At 32.0% G+C, this 20,077-nt stretch overlaps 1 protein-coding gene across 2 annotated transcripts in view; it reads right to left on the bottom strand.

Annotated features, from left to right (window-relative positions):
• The window catches only part of CDH9 (cadherin 9), a 139,646-nt gene that overhangs the window by 24,186 nt on the left and 95,383 nt on the right, over positions 1 to 20,077 (bottom strand). For both annotated transcript variants that reach the window (XM_037001658.2, XM_037001649.2), the window contains 4 exons: positions 14,484 to 14,603; positions 13,711 to 13,878; positions 11,503 to 11,690; positions 10,281 to 10,534 (listed from right to left, as the gene is read on the bottom strand). In XM_037001658.2, the coding sequence (XP_036857553.1) occupies positions 10,281 to 10,534; positions 11,503 to 11,690; positions 13,711 to 13,878; positions 14,484 to 14,603 (730 nt within the window). The remainder of the gene's footprint in view (positions 1 to 10,280; positions 10,535 to 11,502; positions 11,691 to 13,710; positions 13,879 to 14,483; positions 14,604 to 20,077) is intronic.

Raw genomic sequence — 20,077 nt, 5'->3', positions numbered from 1 at the left:
CTGCCTAACTGATTAGGTAGGTACTCATGGGAGCTAGCCCCAACCATTCCATCTTGCTTGATGACAGCTCAGCTCTGAGGTATCTCTCTGCATATCCATCCTGCTTGTCCCAGCAGTGGTTAGACTTTGCTGCCTCAGAGTCTAAGGGAGTCTTTTCAAGCTCTCCCAGCCCTCTCTCACCCTAAGTGAGAAAGTGCCTGTGGGAGCCAGCTCCAGAAGTGACTACCCCCTTGTTGGCAACTCAGCCAGATGTTACAAACTGTTCCACCCACCTTATCAGCTCAGCAGTGCTGCCATCACTGCAGGGCAGACAGAGGGCAGATCTGCCAACAATGATCCCCAAAGCTCAAAAAGGACCTCTGCTGTCAGAGATCAGCCACTGCCAGCAGCAAGGCAGGAAGGCAGACCCACTCACAGCCTACCAATAGCAACTGTGGCTCCACCACAAAAGAGAACTAGGAACAGGTGAGCAGAGTCTTGAGCTTCTGGGCACCACCAGACACCTTCTTCATAAAATCATTACTCTCTAAACCAGAAAGCATAGTGGATGAATCTAATACAAAGGAAGAAACATAGAAACTCAGACAAAATGAGGAGTCAGAGGAATTTGTTCCAAACAAAAGAACAGGATAAGATACCAGAAGAGGGCTAAATGAAATAGAGAACACCAATCTTCTTGATAAATATTTCAAAATAACAGTCATAAATATGCTCATAGATCTGTGGAAAACTATTGATGATCTTAGGGAGAACATGAGCAAAGAGAATATTTGAAAACAAGCCATCAGAGCTGAAGAATACAGTGACTGAAATGAAAAATACAATGCAGGGAATGAATATTAGATTGCTACAACTATAGGAGATAATCAATGAGATGGAAATTAGAGAACAGGAAAACAATGAAGATGAGGAAAAGAGAGAAAAAATAATCACTAAAAATGAAAGAAGGCTAAGAGAGCTGTGTGACAACTCCAAATGAAACAATATTCACATATTAGGGATACCAGAAGAAGAGAGAGAAATAATTGCTGAAAACTTATCCAATCTGGGGAAGAAAATAGATACCCATGTCCTAGAAGTAAAGAAAACCCCTAACAAAAGGAATCCCAGGAAGACAACACAAACATACATAATAATTAGAATGACAAAGATTAATGGTAAAGTAAGGGTATTGAAAGCAGCTAGAGAGAGGCAAAAAATTACTTATAGGGAAACCCCATCAGGCTATCAGCACATTTCTCAGAAGAAATTTTACAGTCCAGAAGGTAGTGGCATGAAATATTTAATGTATTTAAACCAAAGGGCTTCAACCAAAAATCCTCTCCCCAGCAAGGTTATCATTCAGGATTAAGGGAGAGATTAAGTTTCCCAGAGAAACAAAAGTTAAAAGAATTCACTACCACTAAACTGGCCTTACAGGATATGTTGAAGGGTCTTCTGAAGATGGAAATGTTCTTAAGCCTAAATGTTTTTCATCAGTGAAAATAAACCTACACTAAAGATAGGAGACAGATTACTTAAAAAAAGCAAGTATGAAATTGGAAGAAATAAATAAAAGTAGTAAGTCAACTATACACAAGATCAGCCAAGGGGGATGCACAATAAATGCAAATTATGACATCTAATGCATGAAGTGTGGAGGAGTTAGAATTAAAAAACAGTACTTTTAGACTGTGTTTGAAACAGAGTGACCAAATATAGACTTTTTTTATATATAGGAAACTATCTGTGAATCTTATGGTAACAACAAACCTAAAGCTTATAATAGATACATAACTTAAAAAAATGGAATCCAATCACAACATGAAAGAAAACCATCAAATAGCAAGAGAAAAGAGAGAAAGGAAAGATCAGAGAGGAACTACAAAAACCAGAAAACAACTAACAAAATGTCATTAAGAGTACATACCTGTTAATAACTACCTTCACGTAAATGGACTGAATTCATTCATCAAAAGGCATAGGGTGACAGAATGGATAAAGAAAAATGACCCATTATATGCTTCCTACAAGAGACTCATTTCAACTTATAGACAGACATAGACTGAAAGTGAAGGGATGGAAAAAGATGTTTCATGTAAATAATAGGGAAAGAAAAGAAGTAGCAGTACTTTAATCAAACAAAATAAATTTCAAAACAAAGAGTAATAAGAGACAAAGATATGATGTAATGATAAAGGGGTCAATCTAACAAGAGGATATAGCAGTGATAAATATCAATGAACCCAACATAGGAGCACCTAAATATGTAAAACAAATATTAACAGAACTAAAAGGAGAAATAGACTGCAGTTCAGTCATATTAGGGGACTTTAATACACCATTGACATCCATGGACAGATCAGCCAGACAGAAAATAATTAAGGAAACAGAGGCACTGAACAACACACAAGATCAGATTGACTTAACAGATATCTACAGAGCATTCCACCCAAAAGCAACAGGATACACATTTTTCTCCAGTGCACATGGAACATTCTCAAGAAGAGATCATATATTAGGACACAAAAAGAGCTTAATAAATTAAAAAAGGTTGAAATTGTATCAAGCAACTTTCAGACCACAATAGTATGAAACTAATGACATGAAGAAAACAAAAAAGACTGCAAATATGGATGCTAAACAGCATGCTTCTAAATAATCAATGGATCTATAAACAAATCAAAGAAGAAATCAAGTAATTCATGGAAACAAGTGAAAAAAGAATACAGTAGCTTAAAATATGTGAGATGCCACAAAAGTAGTTCTAAGAGAGAATTATATAGCAAGACAGGCTTACATCAAGAAATAAGAACAACCCCAAATAAATTGTTTTAACTCATAAATACAGAAACTAGAAAAAGAAAAGCAAGTGAAACCCAAAGTTAGTAGAAGGAGGAATATAATAAGAATCAGAGCAGAAAAAAATAACATAGAAAAGAATAAGACAATAGAAAAAAAAAACATTGAAACCAAGAGCTAGATCTTTGAGTAGACAAACAAAGCAGACAAACCCCTAACTAGAATTATCAAGACAAAAGAGAGAGGACTCAAATAAAATCAGAAATGGAAAGGACATAGTTACAACTGACACCACAGAAACAAAAAGACTTACTAAAGAATTCTATGAAAAATTATATGCCAATAAATGGGACAACCTAGAAGAAATGGACAAGTTCTTAGAAAAGTACAACTTTGCAAGACAGACCCAGGAAGAAACAGAAAACCTAAACAGACCAATTACCAGTAATGAAGTGGAATTGGTAATCAAAAAACTCCCAACAAACAGAAGTCCAGGACCAGATGGCTTCATAGCTGAGTACTAACAATCATCTAAAGAATACCTAATATTCATCCTTCCTAAAGTATTCCAAAAAAGTAGGAGGGAATACATCCAAACTCATTCTATGAGGCCAGCATCACTCTAATACCAAAAACCAAACACATAACAAAAAAGAATATTATAGACCAATATACCTGGTGAGCATAGGTTCAAAAAACCTCAACAAAATATTAGCAAACCAAATTATACATCAAAGGATTATCCATCACAACCAAGTGGAATTATTCCAGAGATGCAAAGATGGTATGATATTCATAAATACATCAATTTACAGTATGGCACTGGCACAAGAACAGACCAATAGATCATTAGAACAGAATAGAGAATCCAGATATATACCAAAGCATATATGGTCAATTAATATATGATAAAGGAGCCATGAATATACAATGGGGAAAGGACAGACTCTTCAAAAGCTGTTGTTGGGAAAACTGGACAGCTACATGCAAGAGAATGGAACTGGTGAACTAACTTCATACACAAAATTAAACTCAAACTGGATTAAAGACCTAAATATAAGACATGTAACTATAAAAATCTTAAAAGAAAACATAGACAAAAATCTCTTGAATGTAAGCATGAGTAATTTTTTTTTTCTGGAAAGTATGGGATAATATATCCATAAACAATTTATCTGATAAGGGGTTAACATCCAAAATATATAAAGAAATTATATACCTCAACACCAACACATGAATAACTTGTTTTAAAAAATGGGCAGAGGACCTGAATAAACATTTTTCCAAAGAAGAACTATAGAAGGCCAATAGGCGCATGAAAGATGCTCCACGTGACTAATCATCAGGGAAATACAAATCAGAACCACAGTGAGATATCACTTCATATCAGTCAGAATGGCTGCTATCCAAAAGACAAGAAATAATGAGTGTTAGCAAGGATGTGGAGAAAAGGGACCCCTCCTCCACTGTTGGTGGGAATGTAAATTCCACAGCCACTGTGGAGAACAGTATGGAGATTCCTCAAAATACTAAAAATAGAAAAAGCATATAACCCAGTAATTCCATTTCTAGGAATTTACCAGTAGAAAACAAAATTCCTGATTCAAATATATATATATATATATACACACACCACTATGTTTATTGCTACTTTATTTAGAATGGTCGAGATACAGAAGCAATCAAAGTGTCCATCAATAGATGAATGGATAAAGCAGAGGTGGTACATATACACAATGGAATATTATTCAGCCATAAAAAAAGAAATCCTACCATTTGTGACAACATGGATGGACCTCGAGGGTGTTATACTAAATGAAATAAGCCAAGTGGAGAAAGACAAATACCATATGATTTTGCTTATTTGTGGACTCTGAAAAAAGAACAAAATAAATAGAACAAAATAACAATAGACTGAGAGACACTAAGAAATGACTGCTGGTTACCATGTGGCAGGAGATGGAGCAGATGAGTGGGAAAGTGAGGGGGATAAAAGCGCACAAAAATTCTCAAACATAATACAAGTTGGTCATGAGGATGGTAGTACAGCATGGATAATATAGCCAATGATTCTCTAACATATTTCTATGTTGACAGCAACTGCATTAATTGTAGTGGGGATTTAATAATGTGGGTAACTGGTGAACCACTGTGTTGTATACTTGAAATTAATGTAAAATTGTATAATAACTATACTTCAGTTAAAACAAAGTTAGGAAAATAATGTCAATTCTATGCAAACTCTTCCAGAAATTAAAGTGGATATGCTTCCTATTGCATTCTATGAAACTCTATTACCATTACTATAAATCTAAACAAACATTACATGAAAACAAATCTTTAAGATAATATCCAAAATAAACATAGAAGCAAAATTATTTTTAAAACTCAGTAAAATTGAATTGAGCAAATATATAATAATTATATTGTGATGTGGCTATGTTATTTCTTATCTTTTGGATAGTGGCCATTATGACTGGTATGAGGTGAGATCTCATTGTGATTTTGATTTGTACTTCCCTGATGATTAGATATGTGGAGCATCTTTTCATGTGCCTGTTGGCCTTCTGTAGTACTTCTTTGGAAAAATATCCATACAGGTCCTCTGCCCAATAATTCAGGGCTTGTTCAATACTTGAAAAATAAATCGAGCTAATTCATCATTTTACATTATGGTCATCTGAATAGACATAAAAACTATATTTCAAAATCCAAATTTCATTCCTGATAATAATGTTAAAAACAAATGAAGAGAATCAAATTTTTTCAAACTTTATAAAGCCTTTTAAAAATGACTACAGATAGCATCATATGAAATAATGAAAGAATAAATGATTTCCTTATGACACAAAGAAAGCAAAGATTCCTTCTCTTATACTTAACATTATCCTGGACATTCTTGCTGCTATATTAAGGGTATATAAGAATTGTAAAAGATGTTCTTGATTTGTAGACATACAAACAGAAAACATACCTGAAATAAAAGCCCTTATAAGTGGAGCAATATCCGCTGTTTATGGGTTTAATAGATTTGATATCATTACAACATCATTATTTCTTCCTACAGTGACTTACTAACTCAACATTATCCCAATCAGAAACCTATAGGATATTTTGTGGTAGTTGACATATGTAAATGCAAAGGACCTAGAATTACTAAACAAATTTGGAAGTAAAAAATGTTACATGACAAATATTACTTAATTTCAAGCTTTTTATAATGCTACACAAAAGTGTATCATTTATGTAAACAGATAAATATATAATTGGAATAGAGAAAGTTCAGGGTTAGATCCATGCATATATGGGTAACTGAATTTTGACAAAGATACAAAGGTTTTTCTGTTAAAATGATGGTCTTTGTGATCATCAATAGTGCTGGAGACACTGCTTATCCAAAACAATAAAGAACTTCGAACTATAAATTTCACCATATAAAAATAAACTTAAAATAAATAATAAAGGAAAATATAATAATAAAAACAATAAATCTTCTAGAAGAAAGCATAGAATAAGAATTTGGGGATCAGGCAGATGTGTCCTTCATAAGACAAAAATACTCAATACACACCTATACTTCCATTTAAAAAATACACTTAAAATACATAAATTCAAAAGTTAATAAACGGATTTCATAGAAACTGAGAACTTTTGCTTTTTGAAAGTCACTTTAAAGAAATAGAAATACAAGCCACTGATTGGAAGAAAATATTTGCAAATCACGTATCTGATAAAGGACTTGTATCCAACATGTGTGTGTGTGTATCTCCAAATCAATAACAAAGAAATAACCCAGTGAAATTTAGGCAAATATTTTAGTAGACACTTGATCAAAGAAGATATGTGGGTGACAGATAAACAAATGGAAAAAATGCTCAACATTAGCCATAAAGATAATACCTATTAGAATGGCTAAAATTAAAAGTGCTGACTGTGCGACATGGTAAGGATACCAACCATACTACCTTCTGGTAGGATTGTAAAATATATAACCACTTTAAACAGTATGGGAGTTTCCTAAAAGTCAAACACGTTATACCTGCCATATAGTCCATTCATAACTCTTCTAGATATTTACTCAAAAAAAGTGAAAATCTATCATTATACAAATACACAAATGTTTATGTACTTATAATACACAGATGTGTATAATATTCAATTGTTTGGAACAACACAAAATATTAACTAGTAAATGATCAGATATGCAAACTGTGGCATTTCCACATACATTGGAATACTAGACAGTAATAGGATAGCACTGATGCAAACCAACCTGGAAAAATACCAAGTTATGTTAAGTGAAAGAAGTTAGATACAACAGAATAAATACTGTATGATTTTATTTATATAAATTTAAGAATATTCAATGTAATCTGATATATATTGACAGAAAGCAGATCAGTGTTTGGGGATAGGGCTGGATTTTGGGAAGTTTGAGAGGGATGTGTTACAAAGGAGCATGAGGAAGCTTTGAGGATTAGATATGTGCATTAGCTTGATTTTGGTGACGTTTCAGTGGATATATGAATACGCCAAAGTTTATCAAAGCATACAGTTTAAATTTGTGCCATTTATTGTTCAATAATACCTCAACACAATTGTTAAAAAAGAATAATAAAAATAAAGGCATAATTTTCCCAAACAAACATGCCTACAGTTTGAGCTTATGAAATTCCCTATTATAGACAAAAGGAAAAATGAAGAGAAACTACACCAGATTCTGAGGCACAGATGTCATGTTTTGCCTTTTATACAATTTTGTCCTTAAAGGCTTTACTTTGTACCACTGAGGTCAGTTGAATTAGTTTACAAGTGAGAGACATTATATTAATAATCTCTAATTAATAATCACATCAGTAAGAAAGCAGAGAACAGCTACTAAAGAACTTGTTAAAGTCTTCTAATTACTTGTGCTGTGTCCATGGGAGGGCTCCTTAAAATCTTTGCATCTCAGTTTATTCTTCTATGTAATGTAGGTGATAACAATTGTGCCTGCCAACTTATAAAGTTGTGATGAAGCTTAAATGAGCTAATAAACATAAATCTCTTTAGACAGTATCCATTTCATAGCAGGTGCTCAATAAGTGATAACAATTAACTTATGGAAGACAGACTAGGTAAAATGTTCCACAGGCTCATGTCATGATTTTGGTGTCACAATTGCATGAAAGAAAATATAGTTTATTGCTTATCACTTAACTTAATGTAAAGATGAAAGTGTTTATGTAGAAAAGAATGTTAGACCGATAAAGCTTGATGAAACGATGTTTCTGCATATACAAAAACTCTTGGCAACAAGGCAGCACAAAATTTAGGCAACACGGAAGTCAGTGTGCCTGCCTTAAGTTAACCAACAGTCACTGAATTCTAATATGCAAGGTATCCTCCTAAACAAATAAGGAAAGGATACACAGATTAAAATTTGGTTTCATTCTCACTAAGGAATGCTCAATAGTTGGGCAATAAATGGTTCTTCATCTAAAAGAGTCGATGTACTCCCTCTTGCCTACAACAGTGAGGAATGTTAATTGACAAAAGTAACAATCAATGACTTTTAAAAAATATGAATGAGAGATTTTTAGCATAAGCATTTGATGCTGCAAATACTAGAGAGAAATGAAGGCACAGACAACACTGACTACTATTGTTTGTAATGTGGCAAAAACTATCACGGGCTGATACTCATTGAGCATTTATATATATTGGTGTAAGCAATCCTTTATCTTTTTTTAATATGGTGGTTTATTTCCATTTCAATATTGCAAAGAACATGAAAATATCTTAAATTTTTTTTTGCCACTTAAAGAATGCACATATAAGCGATGCCAAAATTAATCAGCTAAATATAATTTTAATCAAATACAAATACACTTTTTTATATATAAACATGGTAGTATATATAGAGAGACCAACAGAAAACTGGATTACTTATTCATTTCATTTTATGAGTTTTGTTTAATATAATATAGGGATTTTAAATTAATAGATTTTTATGTATATGCTGATAAAAATTGTCAGAGTGAAATAATCTAGGTATTCCTAATATTGTAACTCATATTTTAAAAATAATTTATACATAATTTGAAGCTAAGTATTTATTTATGAGAGGAAGTTTAGTGAATTCTATTCTAATTAACCTCAAACAAACCAAATATTTCAAGCTAATATAAACTAAGAGAATTAGCTATAGATTAAAATTGTATGGACTGTTTATGTTAATAATATATTAGCAACAAATTAAATATCCATTAGGACATATTTAGTGCAGTAATGATTGCTTTGTAAATCAACATGTGAATAGTCATTACATCTCAAATGAAACTCAATAAGTATGAATTTACTATTGTATTTATTAATTTTCTACATGTGCTGGCATAACATGAATTATAAAAAATTTGGTCACCAGTGATTCTGTAACAGCTTCCCATGTAGACAGTTAGTAACTGCATGAGTAGAGGGTGAGGATTTAATAATGTGGGCAACTGTTGAATCACCATGTTGTGTACTTGAAACCAATATAAGAATGTATATCAATGATACTTAAATAAAAAAGAAAAAAACAAATCTGGTCATTCCAATAATTATTTAGCCATTTATTTTCCTTAATTAAGATATTAAATTTAAAACAGTATTTAGGCATTTTACTAGCAACACAAAACAAATAATGTATTATTTATCTGTCCCCTCAGCCAGTTCTGTCTTCACTGACATATCTACCCATCTTCATCCACCCGTCCTATTCATCGATTTATATTACAACTATATTTACATTCTCTTTAAGTACCATGTATAAGAATCATTTAGTTTTGGCATAATTTGAAAACTTTGAATGGCAAATACAGTATTCAAACTTTGGGAAATTATTACATTACCCCACATAATACTATACTAATTGTTAATACTTCTACAATTCTCAAGTATCATTACTCTCTTTACTAATTCTCTGTCATTATTAGAATATAATTGACATATTGTTTCTTTAAAATATTGATAATACAGTAAGCCTAGTGACTGTTACAAAAGAAGATATTTCAACATTTTCAAGGCATCTCTTTCATACAATTTCTAGAATAACAAATATTTTCTTAGAACTTATTTATTTAGGTCAGTTATTTGAACTACTATTTATCCAAGAGGGACAATGAGACAAGAATCAAAGCAATAGGTAAAGACTAAAATCACAGGCTTTGGAGTCAGATGATCTGATTCTCAAACCCAGCTTCACCAAAGAGTCTATAGCAAGTTATTTAAATCTTCGGTGCCTTAATCTTACCATCTGCCGAAATGTGTAATAGTAGAGTCTATCTTGTAAAGTATGAAGATCCAAATAAAATAAAAATCCAGAGCCCTGAGAAGACAGTCAAGCTAGGAGACTGAGCTATGGATGTGTGTGGTGTAGTTGATCCTACATTGCACAATGTATTTTTCTTTCACACATCATATATATAGTGAGAAGATTATTATATTTCAGCAAACTTCAATTTTCTCAAAATACTCACTTTACTAAATTGTTCATGGCATCTGGGTCGTATGCTGTGACATGTCCAATGATGCTGCCCTCCTTGACATCTTCATCTACTTCTATTAAGTAAGACTTTTTACTGAACACAGGAGGCTCATCGACATCTTCCACAGATATTTTGACCACTGCTGTGTCTTTGAAAGGTCCCAGGTGTAGGAATCGTGGATCTGGGTGAGTGTTACTTGCATCTACTCTTAAAGTGTACAGCATTTTGTTTTCAAAATCTAAATTCTGAAATTACATAAAATAAGAAAATTTAATACCATATAGCAGAAATAGCAATGGAAGGCAATTTCAAAGTTTGATAACAAGCTCTCTTCATAGTAGCAGTAATTCGGGTTAAATGATTTTCCCAAATATTGCTTCATAGGTAGAGCAAATAAATAAAAAACTGTTTGCCTTACTACTTATCTATAGGGGGTAACTGAATATAATTGTACACACGTTGATCGATTTCCACTTGGTAATGCATTTCACATTTTGGTGGTCACTGGTAAAAGAAGCATTATCTAATAGATATATAGGTTTCTTATTATTACTATTAAAGTTCTGCAACATTAAAATTAAAGGAAATATAGAATAGAAATTTGGCAAACTATTCATATACGTTTCTTTCTTAGATCCTACATTTCTAAAAAGAAAAAAAACATTTCATTAATCTGAACATGTGGAAAGCAAGAAGTGAATGAAAGCAGAGACTGTCAGGTAATCAATATTTAGCTGGACTACTCAATGTAAATTTCCACAGTGTTCCCTTACACTGAATTACAAATCAAGAAATTCAACATAAAACACAAAGCGCCCTCACATTTCATCTATTGGATAGACCATCACACTGAACAATTAAAATATTTTAAAAAGTGTATGAAGTAAAATGATAGCTGTATGACTATTTTTTTTCTGCCACAGAGAAATACAAAACCAATATTTAGGAGGTTATCAAATTCTAGTTAGAATTTTTGTCTACTATGAGAACAAATTAGATCTACTATGAGTAGACATTTTATATCACTTTTTAAGTGTTAATGATAAAGATGCTTAACTTATTTGAAATAAAATCACAACTATTCTGACTCATGTGAAGGACAGAGAGCAGGTAAAGGATGAGGAAACTAAATCCTAGGTTTTTCTTCCTTTAACTGAAAAGCGAAATAAACTAGAAGCTACTTAGTGAAAAAATGACGACAGCAAAAAGGAACCTGTTTGACAGCTATAATCCCTTCCTGCGTGTCCTTGTCGGTGATGACCTCGAACATGTCTGCCCCATCTCCTTTGGCAATGCTGTATTCCATCTCAGCGTTTTCCCCCAAATCTGGGTCACTGGCTTTTATCCTTCCAAGATGGGTTCCAAGAGGTACAGACTCAGGAGAATTAAATTGATATGTACCTGAGAATTAAATCAGAGCTGTTTTGACATTTCATCTTCAGATAACAAGAATCTTTCATTTCCTCTGCCTTTTTTACTTAAAGAGATTAATTTTAAATTGGGAGAGTTTTTCATCATATCGAATTGTAAGCTGTCAAAAATTATCGATTTATTAAGTTGGAAAATAATTTATAAAAGCAGAATACTCTCATTTTGTAAATGAGAAATATGAGTTTCAGAAAGGTTAAGTGAATGTCCCAAGGTTATTTACAAAACAGATGGCAGGCCTTTAAGTTATTTAAAGAACATATTGTTATATTCTAAGTCAGGGACAGAAAAATAAATCCATAGGTAGCAATTTCTTGTTCTTGTTTGTGAATGTGTTTCCTGCAGTTCCAGCCAATCATTATATTGCATTTTGCTGTCTCTGAAAACCTTTTAGTTTGTGACTATTCAAGAGACAATAGGAAAAAAATCACACAAAAAAATGTTAATGAAGATAGTTGTATCTTTAAACATTAATATGTGCTGAGCTCTACATTAAGACTGAGGTCTTCCATGTTTATTTAATTCTAATATTAGACCTCATAGGACCAAGTTTCGTATATTATCCTCAAGGATAAGACTCAAGGAAATCACCCTGTAAAATTGGCAAAAGCAGAATGCAAAACTAAGTCTCTGAATTCCAAGTCTATTCTCTTTGCTATATGCTTGGTAATAAAGAAGAAGGACTTCTAAATCCAGCTGCCTCGATTTGAATTTATCACCATCCAAGTTAGTTAAGTTCTCTAAACTCTGATTTCTACATGTCTAAAATAAGGAGAACACGATAGTAATTAGCACATAGTTGTTTTTATGAGGATTGCATAAAATTAAGTGCTTAATATGCTCAGCCCAGGGTCTGGTTCTCAAATATTTTTAGCATTACTATTATAGTACCAAACCTTTTGCTAAGATTATAATATGTAACAGAATTATAAAGTGGCAATTATAGAGTGGCAGGCCATTTGATAATTCATCAAGTTGTACCCTTTCAGTTTATATTTAAGGAAAATGACTGAAAAGTTTAGATTTATACTAATCAGGCTTCTGAAACATGTTCTCAGCAAACTTTATTTTTTAGCATTTATCATATGTATATGTCCACTATCAAAAGCTCAATCATCAAATATTTTAAATTTGATTAGTCTGGAATAATGCTTTACTGAATTGGAATCAATGTTATAAATTTTAATTGGTACCGCTTTAATTGAACATTCCAAGATATGGCCTTTTAAAGTTTTCTTCACTGCAAAATGGAAACATTTTCAGCCGAGAATCCGAATGTATTTTTGTAGTACCTCATGGTATGCAAAGCATCCATGGTTCAACATATATACCTAAAATGGTGACAACTGAAAGTATGTTGACTGATTTAATCTTCACAAGTAGGTAACAGATATCAGTGAAATTTATCTGATGGTATCACAATCAAGGGATACCATAACTCTGCATCACTAAGAAATGAAAAAGTCTGCCAATTAAACCAACTCGCAGTGATTTTAATACAGTATCTGATTTCAGAGACAATAAAACATCAACAAGTCAGTGTTTTAGAATCAATTAAATAAGCGATTATAATTATTATCTGTAGACAAAAGAACTAAGGCAAGCCATATGGATTGGACATAGGATTTGAAGCCAGACAGTTTGACTTGAGTCTACACTCCTAACTAGGAAGGAGATAAAAAGAGTGATATGATCATAGCGAATGTTGAGAAAGGTAGTCTGGAAAACTATAATTCTTTGAATTTTAAAAGAGGATAATTAAATTTGCCCCAAATACGTCATTTCCATGTTTCCTTTCACTACATATTTAATGATGAAAATGATAACAGTCACTTTCAATTTGTGGGAAGTACTGATATTTTGTTGGGGGGGTAGGGATTGTGGATTTGCCTTTTGCATACACGAGTAATGAAACCACTGGTACAAATAATAGTCTCTGTTTGTAGTGTGTCGGAGGCAGCTTCTGACATGAGATTACTGAAACCTTCCTTACTCTGGGGGAAGCGAGGAGGATTGTTGTTGACATCTGTCAGAGTGATGTTCACTGTGGTGGTTCCAGAAAGGCCTCCCATCTGGCCGCCCATGTCTTTGGCTTGGATAACCACTTGGTACTGCTCCCTATTTTCTCTGCTCATGTCTGGTAATGCAGTTTTTATTATGCCTTTTGGAAAGAGTAGACAAATATTTTACGATGTAATCACTGAGTTTTAAAATGAAGCTATGCAAGATTCGTTTTACAGAGGTTAATCATAACAAACAGATAAAATGTCAGTGTACCTAAATAAGTCTTTCAATCCATAACCAATTTAACATAGTTGACAGAACAGAAAGAATTCTTCTATGGGCTATTGTTCAAGAAATGAGTTTTACTAAATCGATTTAATTATCCTTTTGATTAAAAAAATTAACTTCAATCCAAAAGCTTCAGACAAATAGGCTTGCTTAATTTTGATGATTATCACATTTTTTAGGTTTTAAGTATTTCCTATCACACATAAAGTGCTGAATCTCTAAAATGTACTTAATGTCATAAATTTAAACTCAATAAATAGTCTAAAGAGGTAACAGTTTAAATAATTTATTTAAATAACAAAAAATTTACTTTTGCTTCCATGGAATAACTGTAGGAAATAAATGGAAACACAATAGTGTATGGATAGCTTTGAAAATATGGAAAAGTCTATAAATTAACTGCACATCCAGATGTATTACATCATGAGAAAGAGAACATGCATAATGAGAAGGAGAAGTATTAGAAGTTGTTACCTGATTCGGGGTCCACTGAGAAATATGGCTGTCCTTGCAATATGCTGTAGACCACTTTGGCACTGTTTCCGTAGTTGGAGTCATCTGCATCTGTCGCAGTTACTTGTATAACAGATGTACCTACATGAATGCCCATCCAAACACAGACACTTAAGTTCTTCTAAACTGGAAACTATCTTTCTGAAAAATTATTGTTGGTATGTTTGAAGAAATTTTTTTTAATGATGTGGCCCCCTCAAAAAAAAAACTTTTCTCTTTCATTCTTTTAACAATTAAATATCCCTTAATTTTACTGTTTGAGGAATCTAAGAAAACTCAAAAACAATTTTATTACGAAGATGAATATAATGAGGCAAATGTAGTGCATGTTTAATTCACTGAAAATATTGTGAGGGACAAAATTTCACATGCATACTTATATTGCTAACTGGAAATGATTTTTTCAAAAATAAACCTAACAATGAAAACATTCCTGCTGCTTCTTACTCTGGTAAGTTAACTGTTTTTATGAAAAAGCAAACAAAGAAAAATGACATAAAATTGACATGCAAAACTTTTGTGTGTTCAAGATATATATGATCATTAAGTGCACCAACCTTTCAAATGTAGTTAACATAGTCATACATGATTATATTTATTCATATGTGACGTTAATATTTGCTGCACATATGTAAATCAGTATTCTCCCCAAAAGTTAAGTAAATGTATATTTTTTTGTCACATGTAATACTGTAATTTAACATTCCTCTCTATAATGTGAAACTACTATTAACTGAAGTCTATCATCTTTCCCTTGGGCAAAATGAGTTTATATTACATTTTCCACTAAACTACAAATAATTTATCAAATACCTGACTCTTATGTAAATTTTGAAATTTTAAACTAATGACTCATTTCTCATCAGTGTATTTGAATACCACCACATGGATTTAGCAACATTCTTTTTATGTTTTATCAAAATTAATTAGCATGAGATGAGAACTTGAGCCCTTCGTGTTGAGGCCTCTGTTTCTCAGCTGCAGCAGAATTGGTATTACCCATGAGAGGGACCCTACTAGTCACTCAGTCAATCCCACATGTACTCTCTTATCATTTAAAAAGTACTCACTTATGTTCTCACTAGGCCAAAGCAGAAATGATGGTTATTTTTCTGCTACAATAATGTTGACAAATTCACATAAAGTGGTTTTTGATTTATATTTAATTTCTTTTTATGTAGCCCTATGTGAGCATATGTTACAAAAAGAATTATTTTCATACTGGAGGATTACTTGAAATATGAATTATTAAGCATAACTAATGGCTCAATGCAAATAGTTAATTCATCAATTTTATGACATGTCTTTTGCTACCAGTTTCATTTTTTTCTCTTTCATAGTGAGCACAGGTTGAAATACTCCTTGATACCTTTTTGACACTTTTGGTTTTCATTGTTTTCATTTTCCTATGGGTATGAGATCTTTGAACTTATCCAAAAATACTTAACCTAAAAAAAGACAGGAAGTTAATCTAAAGAATAGAAATTAATCCTGTGATGTGGCTAAAATGTTGCAAATGCGTATAAAAAATACTATTCCATCTCTAGAATCATGGTAATAATTAGGAGTGCTCTCAGACACTGATAAACACTGATCGCATATCACTGACACTATTTATAATGGCAAGATGGGAAAAAAGAGAACTATTTAGTGTGTTGGACTATAGGGAATGGATAGATTTTTTTCCCCTAAATATAATGCCTTACTATATAGTGAATACTGTTTGGTAATAAAATTAGGCAGAAAGTGATTCATATGTTTGGACTGATTTTCTATTTGTTCATGAAAGCAAATTAAAAGAAAATAAATACATCATTTTGATTTTTATATGCCTCTAAATTTTCTGAGATATTTATTCTTTTCTTTTTTTCAAAGAAAAATATTTTACTTCTATATTAAACAAAGATAAAAACATTAAATAAAATGTAGTGAAGCCTGAACAACAAATTTATGGTATTTGTTATCTGCATGTTTTGGCCAGTGTGATATACACTCTCCAAAAGTAGGGCAATGCCTGGTGAAAGGCACGAGTTTCAACCAAGCCAGTCTGAAGGAAAAAGCACCATTTTAAATAATTTATCCAATGGCTTCATCATTGAATCCATAAGCGGTGAACCTCTAAGAAAGGTCCTGGATGAGGACATGAAGGATTGCTTGATGAGTTATTTGTGTGATCTGTGAAATACTACAGAGGGATTCCTTGTTGGAGGAATGGCATTAGAGGGGGAACTGGTAAATTTTTGAGAGACCATTTAGGGGACCCAGTTCATGAGGAAGTATGCATCCCAAACCCACAGGTTTACACAGGAATTTGCCTAGATAAATATGAATACATACAAATATAGAAAGTTAACAGATAATCTTTAATCAAAGTACAGTGACTATACACAAAAAAAGGAAAATATAAAAAGTAGAGATCTGCTACAAATATTTAAATCGAAGTGTATCCCATTTTTCTTGACTAAATATTCTTCATGTACCATCCAGATTGTTTGCTCTGATCAGAAGATGCTAATTAGCATTTCACATTTCAGGAGTTCACTGGAGTAATTTGTTTTTGGCTAAAAGGGGGAAGAACATGTGATTCTGAGAACTGAAATGCAAAATAGTGTATGCTTTTGATAGAAAAAACAAGGGGAGAGGGAAAAAGCAAGGAGAGGAATTTGTGATAGAGCAAAAGAAGACAAGACAAACAGGTGGAAGAGAACAGTACAGAGCAGACCCCTGGAGGAAATCATTGGAAAGAAGGGTAGAATAATAATGATGAAATTTCATATTATTCTGTTAGATTTCATTTACCCCCAAAATTAATGTTTTTCATCTCCTTCATGGAAATGAAAATTACTCATGATGAAATTAATATTAGAATGAAATAATTGTGCATTACTTCTATAGAGGCATTCTTTATTAACTGATCATGTAGGGTCTTTAATTATCAATATATGGGTTACACATAGCCTGACAAACTTCCTAAGTATTGCTCTTTAAATTTCCACTGTAAATGGTTATTTGTATAGGTAAAAGCAGAGAAAATTATATCTGCAAAATTGTGAGTTAATCTTTATTATCCTTTAAATCAGGTAGGAGAATTATGACAAAATAACAATTTCAGGATATAAAATTCACGTATATTTTATTTAAACATAATACTTTCAATATATGGATCTAAGAGCTTAATATAAAATGCAGTCCCCCCAATCCTTACTCTTATTTGAATTTAATTTTATTTAGAGGGCCATTTGAACTAAAAGAATAAAGTAAGAAAATGATGTTTTTGAGGAGTTTCTGAGAATCTAATAAAATCAGCTTTCTAAACTTCTGTGCAAGTACTTATGCATAGTAAGCATAAAGGCTTCACAGTAGAGAAAACTAGGAAGGCATTAAAATTATCCAGCTTTACCTGCATTCATTAGCCTTGTTATTTTTTCTTTAAAAACCAGTACAGTAATAAGCTGTCACTGTGTGTTTTTGGTTTAACTCTTTTGGATTCATTTTTACTTATTTATTAAAAGTTGATTAAACCAAATACAGTATCCTCTGCATATAGATAGTGTATATGTATATACGTACCTTTTTATTTAAAAATAAGCATACATTTAAAAATAAGCATACATACAAAGTCTAAGGGTGAACCAAGGAGGAAGCGGTTAATGCAGTGGCATCAATATTATTAATATAGCACAATAACCATCTTCCATGAATTGGACGAGGATTGACCTGTAGTTCTCAAATCTTTATTTGTTCCAAAAGCTGAAACCAGAGCCACACAGAGCTGCCTGCTATGTTTTTCTCAGTTTTGTTTGAATCAGAGATATGAAGGGAATGAACATGGCAATGGCCTAAATTCTTATTTTTAAGTCTTGTAATAATTGGAAATTGTACGGTCCACAGTTTAAGCTTATATAAGTGAAATACAGATTGCCTGTCAGAAAGGGCTTCTTCCATGTATAAATTTATATATTCCATATTTTATTATAGGTATTGAACAAGTGAAGGATTTTTAAGAAAATAAAATAGAGATGTGCCTAGTCCTGTTTAAGTCATATACTTCAAAAATGCGAATCTAAATTATATTAGCATTTCAGATGATAAAGAATGTATTTGACTTAGATAGATAGGTGATAGAAATATACAGTGAGAGATAATATTCCACTAAATAACACAATTATATGGGAGAAAATGCAGGTTATTTGAGATTAAATATTAATAATCTCTGATAAATATTATTTTTAAAGATGAGGTAATGCTTTAAAAAATTTTAAGTGACTCAAATTTAAATAAATTAGTATAAACATGTACCATATCTAAATATCTGTCATCTTCATTAGACTATTTACTTCCATCAGCATATCAAATCTTTTCTGGAGAAAGATAAATGAAAGTTTTTGTACTGTTAATTGTTAAATTAACTGGCAAAAATAACACGCACAAGAAAGACAATGATGTTTTATAAAGCATAAAGGATATTACCTGGAAAACCAAACTACTTTAGAATGCTCATCAACAGGAATTTGAAATGAAGAGTACAAGTTTAGATATTTTCATTTCAAATATAAACCCATAAAGAGATCATAATGTATCTCTACATTATCCTCCTGGTCAATGCATATGGACCAATCCACTACTTTTCATGAAACTGTGCTAAGCTAACACATATTTTTAAATATGAAATAAAATGCAACTGCTCATATTTCATCCTGGCTTTATAATTTCATAGGACTCCTATTTAATTTATTAAGGCCCTTTCGTATTATTGGAATGAACACCTGAAAAGGCAATAGAACTGCACTTTTTCGGACAGATTAGATTTCATTTTCATTCACTGAGGTGAGAGGAAATTGCAGCTTCTTTACAAACTCTTGCATCTTCTTGCTAGATGACACACATAGTTGTTAAACATTTTATATCGCTCTTTAAGTAAAGGTGGCTATAAGCTTGTTTTTCCTGATAAAGAAATTATTTTAGGCAGAAACGTATTAATTATAATAATGTTAAAATGTATAATTGGAACTCTTTTTGAAATAATATTCAACTAAGTAGTACCAAATTTTGAAAATAAGTCATATTTTGGGTATTTTTGTCAGTTTGTATCATAGGGTTTTCAAAATTTTTTAAGAAATTTATGATTTAATAGTCAACTTCTATTATCTCAACAAATGCAAACCTTTTGTATAAGTAGAGGAATACATAGAGATAAAAACATTGCATAATAACAAATGGTATTTAAAATTGTGGGCAGCCTTAAAAAATGAAACAATTATTTTCAGTTTGAACAACTACTATTCTGTAGTGGAATGTAACTGAAATAACATAAAAAGACTTGGAATATTGTTGTTATGCTACCAGACTATTTGATCTTAATTCAGTTGCTTAATCTTTCTGAATCCTGAGTTCTAATTAACAGAATGGGGATTTAAAGTTTTATTTCCCATGCTTACCACATGAAGCTGTTTCAATGATCAAATGAGACGATCAAAAGAAATTTGTCAAATGCAAGCATTAGATGTTATTATGCAAACTAATGCAAGCAAAGCCATCTAAAACTGCTGACACTA

This window comes from Manis javanica, chromosome 1, assembly GCF_040802235.1.
Source record: "Manis javanica isolate MJ-LG chromosome 1, MJ_LKY, whole genome shotgun sequence".
NCBI classification, from domain to species: Eukaryota; Metazoa; Chordata; class Mammalia; order Pholidota; family Manidae; genus Manis; species Manis javanica.
The sequence above is the reverse complement of the archived record's forward strand: the minus strand, read 5'-3'. Positions and strand labels throughout refer to the sequence as shown.